Raw genomic sequence first — 23,582 nt, 5'->3', positions numbered from 1 at the left:
TAATTTCTCCCTTTGTTCTAAGCTTTAAGTTACTCCCATTAACGAGTGAGGTTTTACTCATTACTGAGTATCAGATGTCAGTTTCAGAGCACTCTCATCCCGCAGAAAAATGGAAACAATTTTAATGTAAACCTTTCGGACAGCTTTTCAGAACTGACGAGGTCTCACCTTGTCAGTGTCCAGTTGTAAACAAGAGTCTCAAGCAACCACAAAAGTATTTTTCACCCCTTGTAGTTGTGCAGTCTCTATAAAACTTCATGAATACATCCTCACAGTATTCGTCAGAAAGGTGAACTTGATTTCCATCAGACCACCTCTAAATACTGGAATATGCTTACTGTGACAGCATGTCACTGCTTCCATCATATATCATATATCAGCAGATCCACTGAAGAGAACTGAAAGGTCTGAGAACTACAAAGGTTCAAGACAAAAATACACAGAACGAGAGAGACCATAACATTGTGGTTTTTACTTTATGTCTCACACACCTATAACCAAAACCGGGCCAGACCTTTAGAAGAAATGGCAGGGATTCGTCTGCATACAACTCAATGTATTCCTCTTTGCTCCATACAGTGATTTGGCAAACCTGATTGTAGTAACACAGTAAGGTGGACCTAACTTCCCACTGGTTCATCCCTGCATGTATCAGACATGCCTGCATGCATCCTTTCAATTGCAACACAATGGAAAGACTTCCAGTGCTCTTTAAAGGTCACTCAGATTGCACAGTAGACTACTCCAGAGCCCCTCAGGGTTTTTAATGGTGATCAAAGACTCAAGTGAAACCCATAAAGATGAGGTTGGTGCTTTCTGTCAGTGGTTACCTCAATGTGAATTGCTACATATGGCTTTTTTCTTGAATTGAGTTTAATTCCCTTGTCAGATAGTGCACTAACTCTCTCTGGAGAAAACATAGTCGTAGCATTGCAAACACTGAGGTCTTTAAATACTGGTATTCTTACAGTTCACACAAGAAAAAAAATGCCACAGAACTAAATTACTGAATATGTATGCTCTATTTTCATCCTGCACATTATTAAAGCGAGTCTCCATCATGATACTTTTGGCAGTATTTACATATCCTCGGGGACAAAACTTCAAAAGTGTCAGCATCTGACATGAATTTCAATCAGCATTGACATGCTGGATTGCGAAGCAGAACAAAAAAATCACTTGAAATTCTGCGCATAGGCTGAGCCTAACACATAAAATCCTGTGTTTTAAAGACGACAGCATCAATTATCCTAACAGCGTCTTTGTAATGATTCAGCGAGCTCTTAATTAGGAGTAATTTAGGTTTTGTTCCTGCGCCACACAACCCTCCTGATTACTCATACATACACTACTTTACTGCATTTCTGTCAACAATGTGCATAAGACTACAATGTCTAAGGTAAGAATGTGATGTATGTATAATCAACAGTCTACAAACTAGAACTAGAAATCTATTTGGTTAGCGTTTGCAGCTTTCTTTGTATCTGTATCTCTTTGTAAACACTTAGTGACTTAAGTGAAGCTAGATTTGAGGAAGAGTGAAACGGAAAAAAATGGTGGCCTTGCTGTGTTGTGCCAACACAGGTGAAGTGAAAACGTCCGATGACTTTAAATGCAGCATGGCATTATCTGTACATTCTGCATTTAACTTTTTTTTTTTTAACCTTAGATTGCTGACATGATACTATTTCAAATCCAAATGTGAGGAAACTCCACTCAACTAAGAACTGGAGCCTTAGACTAAAATCATATGGTAGCTGGGAATGGGTTTGGAAGAAGTAAATGACTGGACTCCTGCTGGATAGATTGGATTTGATCAGTACATGTAAATGTACCCGCGTAGAGGTTACCACAGCACTAACGGCTATGGAGGCAGATGAGGGAGATTTATCCGATGTGAACAGTTGGATGTCTGGAGGGGACATCAGCCTGTTAGTTGTGAATGTTGATGTGACAGAAAAGGGGACAGACGCAGAAATACCAACACGGTGATAAGGCACTGCACGTTTCTGCTCTCTCATGTGCACCGCGAGGATGACTTAAGGCCGCAATCAAAGACGCATTAAGACAGGGGCCGATCCACCTTAAAATGACGAGCCATGCAGAATTTGACAGCATGTGGAAATCTGAACAGGGGGAGATGGCACTGAAGTGTGAAGTCCTTTGACGCCACAGCGAAGGGCTGAAAAGAGGTGTGTAGACACACGTTGTGTGCAACATTTCAATATCCTGTTTGTGTCTCCTCTGAAACGCTGCTGACACAAGATCATCTACCTGCTGAGGGGTCATGGAGATAACGGAACAGAGCGCGCGCTGACTGATTGCACACCGCGGAGAGACAGACAGCGTGGCCCATCCGTTATTCATGAAGTTTAAACAGCAGCCACGAGTATCAATCAGTCTCTTTCATCAATTGTGCCACTTGCGCGTCACGGAGTGCGCACGGCGCCCTGCCTGTTGCTGCTGCTGGAGGAGAGGCTGCGCGCTCACACCCACATTCAACAGGCGCTGGATCGTACTTGTGCAGCTTCACCGCGTTTTCTTTAGTATTTCTTCACGCTGAAAAGTGCGGAGCGGGTGCGGGCGCCACTGCGGGGGTCTGGGGAGGAGATATTTCGTGGATGGTGAAGTGTTTAAGTTGCGCGCTATGGTGCATATACTCAACTCCTGCCCCACCATTCTAGCTTCGCTCCCCAGTGCGTAGATCAGACCCGTGAAACAACCGAAGCATTGATTAGAATCGCGGCGAAGGAGAAGAGGATGGCGGCTCCACAAAACGGATCCAACATAACGGCGAACTACACCAACCAGTTCGTGCAGCCGCCGTGGCGCGTCGCTCTCTGGTCCGTAGCCTACAGCTTCGTGCTGGCGGTGGCGGTGTTCGGAAACCTCATCGTGATATGGATCATTCTTGCCCACAAGCGTATGAGGACGGTGACGAACTACTTTATCCTAAACTTGGCGTTTTCGGACGCGTCAATGGCCGCGTTCAATACTTTGATAAACTTTATCTACGCGGCTCACGGGGAGTGGTACTTCGGGGAAGCGTACTGCAAATTCCACAACTTCTTCCCGGTCACATCCGTGTTTGCGAGCATCTACTCCATGACTGCGATAGCTGTGGACAGGTGGGCTTCTGAAATGCTGCACAATATTTAACGAATGAGTGGTGGTGTTAAATCACCACCACCACCACCCTTCTTTCCTCTATAGCCTAGGTGACCAGTTCCATGTGTGGGTAAATGTATTGTTTTCTTTTTATTAAAGGAGTAATTTAGATTCTCCTTAGTTGCGCCTCTGTGTGAATCTTGTCTATATTGGGATAAATGAATTATCACTGTTAGTTGGTGTATTGGAGGAAAAGGGGGAAAGTAGATTATTCATTTTTTATGCAGGCTACCTTCAACACATCTTAATCATCAAAGAAGCAATCCGGACCGCATACACAGAACATTAATATTTCAAGTTAGACATCATGTGGAAAAAAAAAAAAAACATCTGAACACTTTGATCTGAAGAGCTTCACGCATGAATTTATGGGCATCTCCTTTCTGATTATTCCACCAGCAGTGGCAGAAAATTGAATCTGGTGCTTAAAAAGAAAAGTCAAATCAGCATTTTGTCTTTTGCTTGAAGACAAACTGCGATCCATTCGGAAAAAGCTCGTGCAATTAAAGTCATTTGATGTACTTGCTTTTGCTCTTGTGCTCATGATAACTTATTTATATGGAGTCCCCATGAGGCTTTGTTCTCACATTATTTCGTGGAAGTGTCTGCTCCCTGCTGGTTTAAGTACACATTTATTTCAGTTCCCAGTGGAGGAGTGGCGAGTTCCTTGTCTGTAATTTGCATTATTATAGTGGAAAGGTGGTCGCCCAGCAGGGTGGCTGCCGACTCACCCACCATGGGTCCCACACTTTTATTTTCACGTTTCACTGCCAGTGACGAAGCTGTTATTTTGCAGAGTCTGCACTGCAGTGAATGATGCTCTCTGTGCCAACACCCTAGAAAAGATCACCCTTTCCTCCATGCCTTTACGCTCTCTGACTCTCTTGTCCTCTTGTTCACATCCACTCATATTATTTATCTTCTTGGCTCTCTCACATCTCTTTCTTTCTTTCCTCCATCTCCCTCTTGTTTCCTTCCCCCGTGGCTTCCAGTGGTGATGCAGTTATCACTATCAGCAGGGCTTTGATATTGATCAGTGGACCGTCACGTGTCATAATGTTTGAATAAAGGGATTAGACTGATGAAGGGAGCAGCCACAGGCTGAACATAATGAACAGAAGAAGCATGTAGGAGCTGCACGCAGACACAGTGTGTGTGCGTCTGCAGAATACAAGTGTCACAGAGGGTTGTGATATTGTGTGAGGTGTTTTCCTCCTCCACTCCTTCCCCTTGACACACAAAGGGAGCGGTGCATTTCCCGAGGCCGTGCTCATTTTGGCTCCTCCACAGCAACTTCAGTGCATTTGTATTTTTGGTCTGCAGTGTCCGTTCAAGTCTGTCAGCTGTGTACTGAGAAAGAGAACATCGGCATGACCTACGCGATGTAGATGTAACCTCCGGTCATGCATTTCGTAACCTCAGTATGGTGCTGTCTCCGCTCTGATGTCTTGAAATGGCATGAGGCCACAGTTCGTGATCATCTGTGAATTTGTCCTTCCTGCAGACTCTGTGCTGCCAAGCATGTTTCCTGAGGCTCTGTAGCAAAATAAACGCAGGTTGCTGTGTGAAGGGGAACTGGCGAAGCTCTTCATGATACCACAGCTGGTGACTTCATTTCTCACACCTTTATTTCCATGTGTTGAAGCTGTTCTGTCACACCATTACTTGACCTGTATCTACTTTATATATAAACTCTACTATTATGTGCAGGTAGAACTGTAGAAGGAGATAAAGAGCATTCATCTCTGAGAACAAAAGGTGCTGTTTTCCATAAAGATTTCTGCCTCCACCCCAACACAATGAAGGTTAATGAAAGATGGTTTCTTGCTCTAACAGCACTGGAAAAATGACTTCTTATAAATTCAACAAAAGAACCAATGTATCTGCTACTCTGCATAATTCACAGTTTAAACCTTAATGAAGTATTTCACCCCTGTCAGCACTGACTTGTGGTGGCATCAGAAATATCCGAGGTGGATCTCTTAAAATCCAAGAAAACCAAACCAAGCTATCTTTTGGGCGAACTGATCCTTTAAGTATTTTCTGCTGCGTGATGCTGTGCAGTGAGGGAGGCTGAAACATTAAACCATCTCCTCCGCTCAGAGGACGTTTAGCTGTGCGCCTCATGTTTGGCTACTTGTGCTGGAAGCCTCATCCGAGGTAATCTCTGCTAGTCAAACAGCGGGCGGTGATGAAGTGAGTGTTTAGTTGGAGTTGTTGCGCCACGGTGACATCTTTTCAAAACAATACGCTGTGTGAAAGCTTTTTGCAGCTTAAGCCATGACAGGCTCCCAGGTTGAACAACAAAGGAAAAAAGAACTAAATGATTTATTAACTTGCAGCTGCATTGTCTCTGTGACCATGGCCATTTGTTGCTGATACTTCTCTGAATGTGTTTTGATGTGTTATCCTGTTCATCTTATTCAAGTGTTCCTGGCATTACATTGTGATTAGTTACAAGTCCATTAGATGAGCCACCGTTGCGCGAGGTTGTTGGATCCCAAATAACTCCAGACTGCGGTGGCACATACTTGATTGGGCATCTAACAAGCTATTCACACACCGTCATCCACAAGGCCCCAGCGAGACACTCAGAATAATGACAAGCAATTAACGGTGAATAGATGGGCCATCGTTGTTGTTGTCCTTCAGAGAGTTCCAGTCACTGATGTGACAGGACAAGGCCCATTCTTTACCATCTTATGAAGATTGAATTAGCATCTCTGAGCCTGCTTTACCAGGAATTGAAAATCATGCAGCATCCTGAGCTGGGTTCACGTTCATCTTATAATCTCCCGTCAGTTCTGAGCACTTCATTGTGCGGTTCAAACAAAATCTCATCACAGTTTTTTGGAATGAATCATCCGTCAGTTTTCCTGAAAGTGCAGCACAATTGGACTCTAACAGGCTACAGAAAATTAAATACAATATGAAATGCTGAAAAATAAAGTTAAAATGGTTGAGTCATCTATTGATTTTCAGGTCAGATAATTTCTTTTCAGACTTTATCACTTATAGCAGTACTTCCCAATGGAAAACGGAGGAGTGGCAACATTATTAAAGTGATAATATAGAAAAGTTATATTTCTTTTGCAAAAAATTACTTTTATTTTTCATTTTTCTTGTGAAATACTCTTTACTTTTACCTCCTTGGGCCTCTGAAAATCCTTTAAATCAAACAATCCAAGACACTCTCGAGTTTTAATGCTGTCACCTGTACAAGTCGACATGGCTTCATTTTAAGGAGTCAAAAGCCTAAAAATTTGAGAAAAACTGCTATGACATGTACATGAATAAAGGAAAATTAAAAGCATACAGGGCCAAGTCTCTGTTGTAAAATCTAATGTATTTCTCCTTGTTAAATAAAGATTAAATCTGTACATCAATCAACAATTTATTATGTTGTCAGGATTTTAAACGCAATTTCACCTGTTAACCTCCTGACCTCTGACCTGCAGGTACATGGCCATCATACATCCCCTGAAACCACGTCTGTCGGCGAAGGCCACCACAGGAGTCATTGTCTGCATCTGGAGTCTGGCCGTGGTTCTGGCCTTCCCGCTCTGCTACTTCTCCACCATCCGGACGCTGCCCCGCAGGACCCTCTGCTACGTGGCCTGGCCCCGCATGGCCGAGGACCCCTTCATGTGAGAAATATTTAGCCACTTGCTTTCACACAGACTATAGGCAGTGTATCAGCTCACTGCTGCATCAGCTTTGTCTTAATGCAGCTTGTTTTAACTCGCTGCTCCATGCAAGTTAATTACAGTGTAATTAATGTAGTTAAGATAGAATTTACACACAGGCCTTGAACTGTTTGAACTGTTTTCATAGCAGAGTGGTGAGAAAAATGAGCCAAAGCTACATTTTCTTTAATGTATTTCCAGTGGGAGCACATAAACTGTGACACACCTTCTCACATTCATGTTGAGGATCATGGTGCGTGTGATACATCCTCTCCAGACTATATTAGACATGCAATCACACGGTGCATCAAATGTCAGCGTTGTTAGACATTCACCAACGCCCAGGTGGATCATCTCCACCTGTTGGACGGTCTGAATGATACACGTCAGCAGTCCGACTCTGACCTTAACAATGCTCCCTTTGTGAGTGAAGACTGTCATCTTAATCTCTCTCCTCTTACCTGTTCGAGTTATGTTCAACTGCCTCTTGAATCCAGTCAGAAAGAAATACGTGCCTGCATAACACGTAAGGCAACAGGGGACTATCTGTCAGGCGACTGCTTTGCCATTGCTTTAATGAGTCAATCAGTCTCTTGTAGGACCTTCGTCATCATGGTTATCATAAACAACGTGGTTAAGGACTGCTCCTGACTTCCTCCTTTGCATCCAGTCATAATTACAACAGCCCCTCTTGTCACTTGAACTAAACATTCTGTATGATGTTTTGAGCACTTGTTGAAATGTCTGATGCCTTCGTTTCGCTTGTCAATTAGTTACAATGTCGCCATCTAATTAAACCTACATTCATCGTCAACAGATGCAGTACCTACACACAGCTCAACCTGAATTCAGATGATATGAAAATAAATCTATATTCTGTGCATGAATGCATCGTTCTGTCCTTTTCTTCCCAGGTATCATATCATAGTGACAGTCCTGGTCTACGTGCTACCCTTAGTGGTGATGGGCATCACTTACACCATCGTGGGGGTGACTCTGTGGGGAGGGGAGATCCCCGGAGACTCATCTGATAACTATCATGGACAGCTCAGGGCCAAAAGGAAGGTAAGTGTATTTGAGGGGAAACAGGGCAACATTCATTCAGATTTGCCCCGGGGTGGCCCAATCAGTAACTGTGAACATGATGATGCTAGAAGCAGGAATAAGCAGCACCAGGCAACACTTCCTTTTTTCTATTCTGGAACAGGAAAAGGACGATTTGAGCAAATATACCACTTGGACAATTATTTGCCTTTAAAGAAAAAAAAGGGATTGGTTTATTGTAAAGCTACAAGGCAATAAGACAGCATCTGCCAAACCAGAACAATTATCCACTTACTGTTACAGTATATTCACCTTTAGGATTTAGATTTTATCTTTTTTAATTACCACCACCACATCTAATTGACGATAATCTGTTGTCAAGTGCTGATAAAAAAACTTGGTTAAAATATAACATCTGTCTTCTCTACAGCAACTCCCCATGAGCGATTTTGTGCGATTTTAAACCTGTAACATAGAACATCTTAATATTTTACATGTTTAAATGAACCAAAATAGCGCCAGAGGTATTGCATGCGTGCCGTAGGGCAGCATAGAAAGCTTAAACATTATTTTTCTTCACTAAAGCAAGGCTCTCTAAAGAAATAAATGGAAAATAGGAATATGACATTTAATACCCGGTGGTAAGGTTGACAAGAAAAATAATGTTGACTAAGTTCAGCAATTAATAAAGCTGGGTTGCTTTGCTTTCAGTTTTAATTTTATATGTCAGTTGGTGAAAGCTCAAGGGCACTTATTATTTTACACTTAAATGCTCGGAACATTAGCTACAGCTGATCAGGAATGATGGCTTCATGTGCGTGCAGCAGGTAGACACTGTGAACATTTCCGTGAAGAAAACCACACAACCTTTGTGGCTGTCACTGGTCCTCAATCCACTGTTTGTCCACGCGTCTGGACAGGCACAAGCTCTGAAGACCAACAGTGTCTCAAGGCATTACGAGTTCGGCTGCTTTTTGGTAGACGTATCTGACGCCAAGACCTTTACGCTACAGGAGCGAGGAGCTCGTTCAAGACGTGCTTTCACAGTAAGACTGCTTACTGCGACCACGAAGGATGAGCAGAGATAACAAGAACTGCTGGGTCATAAGATGGTGATAAAGCCAAATAAAATCAGACTTGGGGCAAGCAGGGTCACATAATTCCAACAGATGTTATGCTTGTATGGCGAAACAGATCCAAACACTGGTTAAGATTAAAATTGTATTGTTATGTGACTCAGATTTAAAGTATCACTACTTCAACTGTGTAATAAAACACACAGGGAATAGCTCATTTCCTAGCATTTTGGGCAGCATGTATGGCACTGCATCCTTTTCTTGCGTGTCAGGCTGCCGTAGAAGACACTTTATCATGTCTTATCTACCACAGGGGCATCCAAGAGGACACTTATGCAAACACCACACCTCCCAGGTCCATCACTGACTTCACTCTCTCATGGAAACGTTCCTTACTTTCTGCGATAGAGTGCTTAATCCTACAACCCCGCCAGATGAGCTGATGCGTATCATTAGCCGTCATATTCCAAATGTAGTCATTTAAACTGGATGTTAATTAATTAAAAAAATATTTAAATTGATTAAGTCCACTCGTAGCCAGCAAATACACACAACTGATCCACTGACACCGGGGATCGTTTTAATCTGGCGGTGAACTTCCGGTTGTGTTGCTGTGTGATGGCATTTTGGGGCCAGCTGTCGCTTCCTGTCCTTATTAAAGTGCAATGTCACTAAAAAAAGGCTTCTATATGTTTGTATTAGTTGACTAATGAACGCTAATCATCATAACTGCAGCTTGTTTTTCTTCTTGAATCAGGAGTTTTTCTTCTGTCTGTTTGCTTTAATGTCGATCAGTGGCTCCATTTGATTGATCGTAAAGAAAGAACTGTTGTTGTTCTTCTGGTTGAAAGTCGTTGTGTGCTAACATGTGTTCCTGGCTGCTTTATATCACTGTGTGAAACTACTGTGTGGTCAAAACCTATAGGGACCATCAGACAACGCCAAGAGAGGCACATTGAGGAATTGCTTTGTTAAGTCTATGCGTTGACATTATGTCCATTCTTCTTTATATCCTCATTAGAAAACAACACGTTTCTAATTTGGTCACCCAGCTGTTTGATGCCCTGCCCGAGCTCCCGAGCAACCGCGCAATTGTTACCTATGAATGCAGAGTCTTTGCCTTTAGGTGCTTTAACCTTTTCCGAAGAATCAATATTGGCTTCACCACAACGGTCATTATTTCTGAGTCTTCCAGCCAGAAAATGGGCATGTGTAGGAGTCCCCTCTGTAACTATGAAGATCAATAAGTGAAAAGGAATTCTTGTGTGTGGGTTTTGTTGTTTGTACACAGGAGTATTCAGGCAGATCGCGTGCATTCTGTTGTTTGTTCCAGTGCTGAGTGTGTGTGTGTGTGTGTGTGTGTGTGTGTGTGTTAATGTATTTGTCTCTCAACCCCTCTCCTGTCCTCATGGTCTACATTGAACAGTGTCTTATTTTGGGGGATTAATGTCATGAGGGGTTGAGGGGTTGGTGCTTGCAGGTTCTGGTCAGAAAATGTTCCAGAAAGGAGAAAACAGCCCCGGGCAACACCGTGAAGCATCACAGAAGTAGCTGCATCAAAAGCTGATGTTTCCGCTGTGTTCCAGACAGCAGACACCAAAATACTGAATAAATAATTATCTTAAAAATGTAGTGCTCATACTGAAAAAATGATAAACTTGATTAAACTCAAGTGTCAGTATGCATACTACTCTTGAATCCAATGCTTTATTTTTTAAGTGGGCTGCTGATAGCAATTTTTTTGTATCAATTAAGTCCACAAATGACCCTGATTAGCTGATGGAAGTGGATGCAGAAAAAGTGATGGACCAACCAACACTGTCATTCCTGGACTTGTGCTGCTAGCATGTCAAAAAATATGGTTCATTGGTGTGTATTGAACAGTGACTCACCCACTCAAAGGACGGAGAGTAATTTATTCGTTGTTGCTGATATGATAGTGGTGAAGGTCATTAGGATGAAAATAAGGGATGGACTGAAGTAATGATGCGGAAAGTGGTAGTTTTGTACAGAAACAACCCGTGAAGAGGGCTGTTATCTCTCAAGAGTTTTCTCAAGTATTTCCGAGTGTTTCACCTTAACGACAAACTTCCTGTGCAGGTTACACAGGTCGTGAGGTGATGGCAAGCAACAAAAAGCTCCATCTTTTTATGATTTCTCATCATCCAGAAAGGAGGAAAGACCCAACAGTCAATTTTGTTGAGTTAATCCATTCTGCCGCAATCACCATGCAGCAGGTGCCCTACTTTAAGATTATATCTGAGGCTGTGCGGTCGAAATGTCAATCTGAGGTGCAACTCTAACGACCTGTCGTAAGTCTGCAGAACAGCTCTCAAAGGTAGCCTGCGTTCGACTGGTGTTGTGAGCACCATCGATCGTCCGTCTTTCTTCCTCCCTGAAGACAAAGTGCTGTGTGTGTGTGTGTGTGTGTGTTTGTGTGTGTGTGTGTGTGTGTGTGCATGTATGTGCATGTGCATATGTGTGTGGGTGTAAGGATTAGAATGGATTATCTCGACAAGATCAGATTTTTCCAGAAATGAAGCACAGCAGTGTTAAGCTGCAGTGTATGCTAGCGTCGGGCTAACCTCCAGCGTTGATGGGACTGTTCTAATCCTGACAGGACAGGTGTCAATAGATCCATCTGCCCCGAGAGAGCTAAGTGCCCGGGCCTGCTATATAATCAAAATCAGTAAGCAATTTTCTCAGGGTCACTCATGTCACCCGATTACACAAGAGGAGTCGGCTGCTTTCTTTTGAGAGTCAGTACTGTGGCTGCAGTCACTTAACCTCCTGAGCTCTGTCTTCTCACCAGTGATTGTTGAATTGAATCACACCCCGGCAAAGACACCTGCTGAAAAACTTGGTGTAAGGTGTAAGCCATGCTTGAAATAAGGCTTTGTATCCCCCCCACCCCCCAGTACATTGGATGCCCCGTTCTTTCTTGCAACAACTTGTGACTGCTGTCTCCGAAAGGAGCCTTTGTTCACGAAGCAATCGCATCTCCAAAAAACAGAGTAGTTGCAGGTGTTGAAAAGTATAAAAGCATTCCAATGCACTCAAAAAAGGCATTAGAAGGTATTAAAAAGATTTAAAGTATTCTTGCTTTCTTGCCGTTTGTAAACAATTGCTCGTTTCAGATGCTGACAGTAAGCAGAATGTTACATTTACATATATATATATATATATATATATATATATATATCGCTAAATGTACATTCCAAACATAGTTTTGAAGAAATGCAATTGTTGGCTGCACAATGCTCACATGTGACATTTCTTCCAGTACAGGAGGTATTACATTACTGTATGGTGGCGTGTGTGTGGTGGACATACAAAGCACCAGAGACCATTATGTATGCCCTGCTTTATTCATTTTAGGCCTAAAAACATTTTGGTTGAGGTCAAGGAAAGACCAATTTTGAAAGCAAAAAGAAAAGCAACCGCCTCTGCTCCACCCGCGCTCCACCTCTTTGCCCATGCCTGACTGCATTACTATTTGGTCAGGCACAGCCAAGATGACGATGGCCGGAGCCACTGCCACTAAGCTTCACCACGTCATAAAGACTTCCGTCCATGTTTCTTCTGATTGATCTCGTTCAATCTACACCTTTTTTTGTTTTTACTCACTAAGTCGCTCTCATGTTCATTCACTCAGTGACGTTCGTCCTCATAGTGTCATGCTTCCAATTGTTGGCGGGACTCACGGTGGCTTCGAGCTAACCAATGCAAAGTCATTTAATGGATTAATGAAGAAACATAAATCTAGCGCCGTAGCCCCGAGACTGTTTTGGTCCATTACAATCCAACTCAATATCCATTTTATGCATTAAAAAGATCATTAGCGTTTGAATGTCATTACTTTTTTTTGGGGGGGGGGGGGGGGGGGGGGGGTAAACAAAAATGTTTCCTCGTCTACTCTCATTTGTTTCCCACTGCTCATTTTCATTTAGATGTGAAACACTGTGGTGTAGCACGGCACGGTGGGTTGATATGAAGTATTTACTTCAGCGTCTTTTCAGTTGTTCTTTTAATTATTTTTTTGCTAGTCACTTTGTAACTATGTTCCTTTGTAGCACCTTAAAAACTATTTAAAAGCTACCCATGAATCACTTTTTAATACAAGTAAATACTAATATCTGTCATCCTAAAAGTTCATAATGTATACTGCCAGGCCTATATTAAAAAAGTAGCTAATGAGCCGATTAGCTAGTTGCACACATGGGCGTACATTGGCCTCTCCTTCTCTCTACTGTTAGCATTGCTACACCTGTCAGGGAGGGATGACTTACACCTTTAATATAATCAAAGTAAAGTTTGGTGACCTCTTGTAATGGACAGCATAGCCCTGCTACCCTTAAAACCAAAGCAATAAGGAGACAGTTCACTGAACTACCAACCCCGTCTCCTAGAAGTGTGACTTATATATACTAATATGCAGCAAAAACGTATTTCATTGGTTGCCTATGATATCTGCTCTTGCTTTGCAATGTCTTGCAGAAAGGTCAGTGTTTTTGTGGTTATGTTCAGGCACTGAACTAGGAAAATACAGAAAAAGTGACTTAAAGCACAAAACAGGTTGTGTATACTTCATGAGTACTCCACACAGCTCACAGGGTGAAAGCAGCTTGTTAGCAGCGCAGCAGCAGCCTGAATCCTGCCTGTCTGCACAGGATGTGTTCAGGCACAGTTTTCAGTGTAGGTCATAACACCTTGTGGGCAGTGGTCAGAGCTCAACAGGCAGCCACTGTCATTCCGTGTGTAAAACCGAAGAAAAAGACTCAGGTCAGGCTTGTATAGTGCGAGTGAAACACAAGACTAAGACTAATTCAACATTATCAGTTCTGAATTAGTTTTTCGCTGCATGAAGGAATGGACGTGTGAAAAGTGTCAATTGCATGAGTCTCATGGTCAACGCGTGACCATTTCCAGAGATATTCTACCCAAGGCATCCCTCATCCACTTCCCTGCTCTCCTGCTGTTATGTTGCAAGAAAATTGCCAAGGCTGTGAAAAATTATTTTGTTAATATTGATGGAACTGGCCAGTAATTCACTCACTCTCCCACAAACTCAACTCATTCGTGTATGGGAGGCAGGCTGCAGATGCGCTCCAAGGAGGATTTTGCATGCAGACGTGTGCTGTCAGTGACTTCACCCATGCAAGAAGCATAACCTTGAGTGTGTTTTGCTGCAAGGGTAGAAAACAAAATCAAAAAGAAGAAAGTGTCTGCCACTCTTCCTTAAAACAAAGACAGACTAACTAACTGCACCAGGTGACGTAGCATTAAAGCTGCCTTGAAACATCATAAACAGAGACACAACTCCTGGTTCTACCCAGCTAACCTTTGAACAGAGCAGTTTCTCTCTCTTTCAGTCTTTGTGCTAAGATAAGCTAAGCTAAGCTAACCAGCTGCTGGCTGTGGCTTCATATTTTGCAGACACATGTGAAGGTGGTCTCATCTTCTCATCTAACTCTTGGCAAGAGAGTGAATGAGGGCATGTTCCCTCCGCACAATAGCACCAGTAATCCTCGGCTCCAGTATGATTACCATTATTATTACATTTTTTTCTCTGTGTTTTTGTCCCACAGGCCTTTGTAACAGTCTGCAGAAATCCCAAAACATCAAAGTGGTTAAAAACAGATGAGACATTGTGCCGTTGAGTTCTGCTTTACTGTATGTACATCTTCACTCAGCTCTTATTCCCTGTGCTCTGTCTGAGCCCGTTTGTGTTGCACTTAATCTAAGTAGCATCAAAGGTTCTCTGAACGTGCACAGATACATTCAGGCAAGGAAGTGTACTCTCACTTGTATATCTGTCTATTAACTGGGTAATTTTCATAAAACTTTTTGAAATTGTTCACCTACTTCGACAAAATTGCAGTGTTTGGTCAAAATGATGGCTGATGCAGCATCTATTTGCTTTTTTTTTTCTTTCTGTTCATATATTTATGTAAAGCACATTGTGTTTCCCTGTTTATAAAATATGCTGTACAAATCGAGTTTGCCTTGCCTTTTGTCTCGCTTTACTCATTGGTTCAGTCGAAGTTGACATAATTTGTGGGGAACAAACTGTTAGTGCTACATAGAAAAATCAAAGTCCTCTTTCTTGCTTTTAATAATTCATCTGAAAGTCTTGAATGTTCCACTTGCATGTAATTCAGAAATTCATGTATTGTGGGTTTGCAATCAATCACTCGAAAGAAACGTCAGCCAAGATCAATGTTATGCAACCTTACTGCACATATGTGGCAACCTTAAAACCCATCAGTGCTCAGGAAATTCAAGAAACAGAAAGAATTAGGCTAATTTGTGTTTGCTCACTGTAGCTCTCTTTTAGTTGTTAGTCCCTCACTTTAATTCCTGTTAATAGGCAGATGGATGTTTTTTGAGATGAGTAGTTAGACTTTTCTTCTCATCCTTGCCCTTTATAAAACGACCTTCGCATCAGCAACAGAGATATAAAATGGTAGAGAATTACTTCGCTCCTCTAGCCGAAAAATCTCTCAGTTTGATCACAGCACAAAACAAACCGGCAAATCCAGGAGGAAGGTTGAGATAAGAAGTGTGAAATATTAGAAATAAAGTCGTTTAGATATGTTTTATCACAGTTATGCAGATGTGTCACAATTACTTAGTGGCAACCTCAAAGGCCTTATGTTTCTTTAGTGAACTTCCAAAGTTGCCAGTGCTTTTTCTTGCTTTGCAGTGTTTGTTCAGTCCTGCTTTCGACATTAAAAATCTTATGACAGTGAGCCCCTGTAGGCCCGGGGGATGCATGTAGGCCCTCTTATTTTCATGTCAATTACAGTCATATTTGCTTTTGGCAGCTGGTTGTCTCTTATGGCCGCTTCCCAGGCATTTAGGTGAGACAATTAGTTTAGTGATCAGAGCATCTTTTGCAGTTTCCAAAAGCCACCTGCTCAAAATGTGACCCGTATCTTAATTATTTCATTAAGTAAACTAAGAGTATGGCTGAAACTTCAAATCTCCCTTTGATTTACAGAACTGAGCCAGGTGTCTCCCCAGAACTACTTCCTGTGTTTTGTTTTTTTTTTACTGTTGTCACATTATAATACCCCCATATGATCTCCACAGTCAATACATTCTTTGTTTACTTGCACATTATCATCCAATTTCAAGCACCTCAAAGCTCAACCTCTACTGAAAAAACACCTTCTCTGGACCCGCTGCTTTTCATTTTGGGCCTATTTAAACATACATTTCCAACTAATTTATTTCATTTTAGAAACAACAATGTTATTTTTGAAAAAAAAACAAATGTCTACTGTTCCATTTTAATACTATGTGATTTGGGCTCTGCTTTCATTTTAACTGACCCTCTTCAGTAATAAGATATGGTTAAGATGCAGCTGTTAACTGGTTTAGTTCCCACCCTGTTGGTAGAAGTTTGTCTGTTGTACTTTGAGAGGCTTCTTCTATACCTGCCACAATCTCCCTGGTGCTGTCCCCTGAGGAACATTTGTAGATCCACTTTTACTTTCAGATTACGGGTTGCCACTGTGCCACACATCAAACGCAACAGGAATTTACATGTCTATGCTGACGATGCACAGCTTTCTGTTGAGGATGCCCCCAGACCCCCAGCACTCCCACTTTGTCATTCTTTGTCAGTGACAGTTTGTTCCCTTGGTTATCTGTCATCTGCAAAAACATAAAGCAGAAATTCTTGACTGGATCCTTTCCTTTAAAAACCATGAGCTGCACAAACGTGCTCTGCTCACCTTCTTTTCTCACTCCTGTAGCTGCTCGTATCGACCCTCAGGAGTATGAGGCCTGTCAGCCACTTTGTAGGTAGTTTGACACGCCTTGACATTTTTATATTTCACCTTTCTACAAAAACATCATAAAGTGCTACATATGCTTATATTCAGCACAAACTCAGCAACAATAGTCAGAGGGCAGAAAGAATATTATTTATCTATTTTTCACATACACTTTTCAAAAACCTATTTTCAGAAGTGCTGAGATGTGTTAAAAGGCACATTGTAAACATTTCTGGGGTCGACGTTTGAGCTCTGACGTAGCTGTTGGCTACACGCAGGTGATGAAATCATTCAGAAATTTATGTGATTTGATTACTAATCTTTGGTGCCATCTTTTGCTGTACTTCCTGTGTCTGTGTTTTCCCTCAGTCTGTTCCAGTTTGTCTTTGTACCTTGTGCGTCTAAGGTTCCAGCCTCTTCCTACTGTTGATTTGTCTGCCCCACCTTTCCCCTGACACTTTTGTTCATAGGCATCTTTTTTAGTATTTGAATTGCACCACTCTGCACTTTGTCGTCTGCGTTTGGGTCCCCTCTGCCAGCACAAGCGTGCGACAACAGCAAATACTGATGAAGTTGGTGTCAACACACACGCACACACACACACACACACACACACACACACACACACACACACACACACACACACACACACATGCTCTTGTTTATACGAGTGAAATTGAACTGCCAAATTACCATTTCTTTATCATATGAATAGCTTTATTTTCAAATTAGTTGGTCACTCACCATTGCTTTCTGACTGAAATGTGCATGTTCTGTTCTCTTTTTATTCCTCACATAGTTCTACAAAATAAATTCAGTCTTAACTACTGACAATTTAGTTACAAAGAAGTAGACTATTGAAGATTTCAGACAGTTTGTTTTTCATTTCCAGGACAAAAACTTGCAGAGTTTTCAAAGCAGTTTAGTGAAATGTCTGTTTTATACTACCCACCGCAGAGTTATGGTGAAAAGTGCGTTCAGGTTTTCTTTAGGTTACACAAGGAAGAAAACACATTGCTTGCATATCTTCACTGGTGCTCTGTGAAATGTTGGAATAAATTTGAGGAGAATGTCTGATAAATTCAAAGGCATGATGGTTTAGATATATACAAGCCCCTCTGAGCCGCAGCGCAGCCAGAGATTACAGAGTGTGACCAGCTGTGGCTGTTTCACTTCCTGCTCCCATCTTATACTCTCAGGCTGTTGTAATCAGTTTTATCTTTTAGCACTTCTTTGAAGTCATACCTCCAACATAGGACCCAGCATATATTAATTTTCACTCTGCTTTGTTTGTTTGACTTGTTTTTTATTCTATTTTGTTTTCTTATCTGCTTTCATGTCTTTATATCTCAAAATGTTCTGCATTTGCTCTTCATCTGTTTTTGGCATAAAAAACTTAATTGTATAACATATACCACAAACAAGACATCTAACAAAACCAAAGCCTTTACACCCCATTCAGCCAGTTTTCTTCTGTTGTTTGGTTCTCTGGTTTGTTTTTAGCTAGCATTATTCTGCAACTCTCATTGCCATTTTGCAACACTTTGATGTGACTGTCGAAGTGAATTTTTAATCGCTGTGTATGCAAACAGTAGAAGTCTGTGGCGTGCAATAATCGGCATGCAAACAAATGATTGCTTGTGTTTTTCAGACAGAAACAATTCTTTTTGATGTCCACACATGCTCAGTTCAGTTTAGGGCTTTATAGCATGCAGCCATGCTATTGCCATTAACAACATCATATAATATGAACATAGGATATTGCGTGAAATATGTGCTCTGACGTTCTCATCCCTCATGATGACAAGTGGATGGTAGGGGGGCAACACCTTTCAACATCTACCTTTTTTTTTTTTTAGATTATATAAACCACCGAGTTCACCTAAACCTCCTGTACCTCACAGGATTTCAATATCACTGAGGTAGTTGTGTGAGGGCAAGGCTGTGTATTCGGTCTTTCTATCATGCACAAACAACATGGACTGGAATTCAGTGTAAGGCAATGATGCATTTTCTTGTTCTGCTCTGGCATTTGCAAAACTTTTGTTGTTGCCTGTGCATAATGCGCAAATTTTTAAGTTTAAGTAAGTGTGTCTGCATCTTCCATTCTGCACTGTTTTTTGCACAATTTGCGTATAATTTCAGATATTCAAGTGTTGTATGTGTAGTTCTTACAGTATGTGCCAGAAAGTCTCCAGAAGAGGCTGTGGTTGAGCAGACACATACTTAAAATGTTTAAGAAGCCAACCTCATATAAAATATCCTGTGTGTACACACAATAGCTTATATGTGCTGAGTTCAGTCCAAATATAGACTGTTTAAACAAGCCCCAAGAGCACTGAGCAAGTGTGTTTCTCCTCCTCCAGTTTATTTACATGTGTAACTCATTGAGAAACCAGATGAAACTTTCATCGTGATGGAACATCTCAGCCGTAAAAAAAAAATACATTAACAAGAAACCAAAGAGTGCAACAAGATTTCCAACACTTGTAATTAATCAAATGATTAAAATGACATATAAGCTCACTGTTGCACTGGATGAAGTGTGATTTCATTATCATGAACATGGCCACTAAAGTTTGTTTTCAGTCCATCCCACACATACTGTCCTGCTGAAACACCAACTATGTATTAATACACCACTGAAAATATTCCCCAGCAAATGCATAATTTTCTCCTGTTTGAGTAAAACTTGTTAGACAGACAGTAAAGGGAAGTCATGGAGTATTGAAAGTGGGACTAACAGACACCCTTGGCTTTGGGATTTGTTGACGATAAAAATAATATAGACTAAAGTAGTGTTGTCCTTTAAAGTAACACAGAATATGAGATTCATTCAGTTACTCTCAGTTAGTAGCTGCATTTGCTGTATCTAAACATCATCACCAAGCTGTTTTATTAGCGACTGGTTTTTACATCTTTCAATGACTCCTCTCACATCAATTTCAAGCCCGACTTGTATCTTCTGGAGAGAATCGGAGCCTACGTTTAACGTCCACGCTGTCGTCAAACAAAAATACTAACTTACTGCTTAGCAGCCACCTGGCACAGTTTATGGCACGGCTTGTGTTATGCCATAAACTCCTTTGGAGCATGCACTTGAAACAAGGGGTGCTGGACTTGTGTTTGGATTTCAGGAGGGACTCAGTGATGTCTGTTTTGCCTCTGGTAGCGTTTCTCTCCAGCCTGCCGCTGAGAAGTCACACAGTATTATAGATTGTGTTCCCAGTTAGCCCCCAGAGACAGTTTGCAGCAGTTCATTCAGTTTACTTCCACATAGAAATGGATTGAAAGAGTCACTGGAAGGCAGATGGGTAGATAGATGAATAGACTTTTCAGAAATTGGCTTACAAGTAAGTGATCAAATGTCATTAAATGCATTCAGTGTAAAATTAACTCACATTTTTTAAATTATTTTCTCTGCACAAAGCACATATCCTTTATATTGTGATCATTTGCACATTCCATCCTCTTAGTTTCAAACACATGTATTTTACACGTTTCCTATATATATTAAGCGAATTTTTTACTTGACTTTTTCATTCCTTGATTTTTCTTTGTTGTTTTTTTTTTTGTTGTTCTGTTTATTGTTATGCACCAACATAACAAGGCAAATATGTGAAAACCTACTTGGTAATAAACCTGCTTCTGATTCTGATGAGAACACTGCAAATTCTTTAGATTTCCACTGTTCTTCTTTCTCCAACAACTTCTATTTTTAATAAAATGCAGCCCAGTTCTCGAAGAATTACAGCCAAATTCGACGAGTCTGCAGATCATAATTTATGTGCAGTGCCGACACAGGTACAGAACACAGGTAGCGGTGCAATAGTAGTTTGCCCTGTATGCTGCAAGGTGAAAAGGCGATGGAGCTCGGGGTCATCAGTGAGTGAGGGGCAGCAGAACAGTGTTCAAATCCTGCCACAAACCTAGCAGTTAATGTTTGCATATATTTTTAACTATAACTATGATTTTTCCCTACTTTAACTGTGCCACAGTAGCCATGCATAGATGTTGCAGAATTTCAAGGCTGATACTTTTGTCTGGAGATAGGTTGGTAAGATGATAAAAGGTGCCACTTGCATGTTTGTTTTTTTTAGTGTTTATAGCATTTTAAATGAGACTTATCATAAAAAAAATCTTGTAAAGCTTGACTACAGTCATGATATTAAATTATTTTTATTAGCATTACTGCAATTGTGTAACTGTGATTTCTAATTGTGTTAAACGCATAATGAATATTCAATATTTCAGTTTAACTTCCATAGCAGACTAGTTTTAGGACATCTGTTCTTAGAGTCCTGTTCCACGGTCAGGGTCCAGGTTTTCTCTGAATTTTAGTTCAACACATCCTTACAGAATACACAACACAGTTTCATGTCAATAAAACTAAATCTTTGAAACCTCTGCTCCAGATCCACCTCTCTGGTTTTAGCTTGTAATGACTGTCTCCAGAGAGCTGTCATTTCTAGCCGTTAACATTTAGGTTTGTGGCTTCACAACCAACTTACTGAATGTTTAAAGCACACAATGAGCGCATTAGAAAGTTCATTTTTGTATTGGTGTTCTGTATGGTTTGCTTTACATTTCATGTCAGAACGAGACCTGCTTCACAACATGTTTTTCTAAAACCGGACAATGCTCACATTGTTTATCAGACTGCTTTTAAAACCGATCTCCTTCCTCTCAATCATAAATAATAGCCCTGCAGATTCATGCTGGGATGTTCCATGTCTGTTCCTTGGTATTTTCAGATGGCTCCCTGTTGATATGAGACGACCATTTCTGGTATCAAATTATCTCTGTCCTTATTATTTAAAGCAATTCTTTGTCCCTGATAGTTCAAAGTACTGTAAGATGCTCTGATCAGCTCCGTTCTATGATCCCCTTTGGAAAAAAAGCTTTTATGTTTAAGGCTCCTTTCAATTGGAATAATATACCTTGTTCTCTGACTTCATTTGGCTTATTTTGTGTTTATGTTTCCGTCTCTTATCTTAAAACAAACTGTGTGTGTTTTCTGTAATGATGCTGACATTATTTTTCCGAGGACAGCGTCCATCCTGTCACTCTTCTTACTGCTGGCCTTCACTCTGTCTCTCTCCCTCAGTTAACAGCGGGCAGCTTCAGAGCGTTCCTCGTCACTGTTCAGTCTCTCCCTCTCGCAGGTGGTGAAGATGATGATCATCGTGGTGGTGACCTTTGCCCTCTGCTGGCTGCCCTATCATGTCTACTTCATCGTGACGGGCCTCAACAAGCGCCTTAGCAAGTGGAAGTACATCCAGCAGGTCTACCTGACGGTGCTGTGGCTGGCGATGAGCTCCACCATGTACAACCCCATCATCTACTGCTGCCTCAACAGCAGGCGAGTAACGTCGCTACTTTAACACTGCCACCAAATGACACAACAAAAGTGGAGCTGATTGTGTTATTACAGCACGTCACTGAATGTAATGTAGTGATATTGCGTGTGTCTAGATGTTAAAAGTTCAGCGTGGATTCATTAGTTCTGGACTCTGTGATAAGAGAAAGAAATGAGCTCATTATATCTGGTCAAATCAGCCGGGATGCATTCAGTCCAAGCAGAGATAAACATCCAATTTTACTGACTTGGCAAATGAAACTGATCATTTTATCAAGATTAGTTGCATGTTTTCTCTCCATCCCTCTGAGTTTGTTTCAGTTCTTTACACGTGTGGTCCAGGTCTCTTAGACACTTGTATGCGGACTCTGCCACATGACGAGATTCATTTGAACCATTTGTAGACACGACAGTAAAAGCAACATTTTTTTGTATATTTAGTTGAGTTGAGAACGTTACCATGGAAAATCTTTTTCAGTGAATGGTGAATCTGTCTAGGACATCGTTCAATTACGCACAAAAGGTTTTGATTGTTAAAAAAAAATATTCCCTTTCTTAAGCATCTAACACTGTATCAGTGCTGAATGAATAAAACATCAATGCTTTCAGAAAAGGACCCACAGCCAGCACCTGAAGTACTGTCAGTGTACTGTTGAATGCTCTCACTATAAATACTGCACTCAACACCAATTCACGTCTTTTTCATCACTGCTCAAACATTAAGACCTGCGTCACTAACTGCTTTTTTAAAAACTTTAGGGGCACCTGAATACAAAGTATTCACAGCTGAAGAGCCAACCTTTGAAACAGAGCTGTGTGCAGAATGTGCTGCTTCGTGCGATTGAAGTCATGCAGCATTTAGCAGGAAATACAGCGTTACTAAAACACTGCTATTTAGAAAATATCCAAAAAATAGATAAATTTTTTTCGCTTCCATTTCTTTCTCCACTTTCCAAACAACCACCTGCCTCTTGTTTGTCAACTCTTCCCCTCTCTCCATGTGGCACCAGGTTTCGAGCTGGCTTCAAGCGAGCGTTTCGCTGGTGCCCATTCATCAAGGTGTCCAGCTATGACGAGTTGGAGCTACGCTCTACGCGGCTGCACCCGACACGACAGAGCAGCATGTACACCCTGTCACGAATGGATACCTCCATGGTGGTGGTTTACGACCCTGCCGAGGGCGACGGTGGCCCTGGTGGTGGTGGATCTGGAAGGAAGCCCTCCCTGTCCAATCGGAAGAGGAGCTACATCACGTCTCGCCACACAGAGATCACTGGATGCAACGGTGGCGGTGCGAAAACGCAGAATGGAGGGGCTCCAAACGCTCCACCCGAGGAGTTCTCTTGAAGGGTGTTGTTGCAGGCTTACACAGACATATGTATGTCAGATATGTATTCACATGTGTAGTACACTGTACATACAAAGTGCACAGTTGTTTGCTTCATTTAGACTTATAGGCACTGTA

At 41.5% G+C, this 23,582-nt stretch overlaps 1 protein-coding gene across 1 annotated transcript; it reads left to right on the top strand.

Moving 5' to 3' along the window:
- The first annotated feature begins 2,637 nt into the window (after positions 1-2,637).
- On the top strand, positions 2,638-23,464 carry tacr3a (tachykinin receptor 3a). The gene is made up of 5 exons (XM_041933610.1): positions 2,638-3,128; positions 6,627-6,815; positions 7,769-7,919; positions 21,924-22,120; positions 23,128-23,464. The coding sequence occupies exons 1-5, from the start codon at positions 2,761-2,763 to the stop codon at positions 23,462-23,464; spliced, it is 1,242 nt and encodes a 413-aa protein (XP_041789544.1). The 5' UTR covers positions 2,638-2,760.
- The last annotated feature ends 118 nt before the right edge of the window (positions 23,465-23,582 follow it).

The sequence above is a fragment of the Chelmon rostratus genome, chromosome 3 (assembly GCF_017976325.1).
Source record: "Chelmon rostratus isolate fCheRos1 chromosome 3, fCheRos1.pri, whole genome shotgun sequence".
In the NCBI taxonomy this organism is placed as follows: Eukaryota; Metazoa; Chordata; class Actinopteri; order Chaetodontiformes; family Chaetodontidae; genus Chelmon; species Chelmon rostratus.
This window is presented reverse-complemented; position numbering and strand designations above follow the sequence as displayed.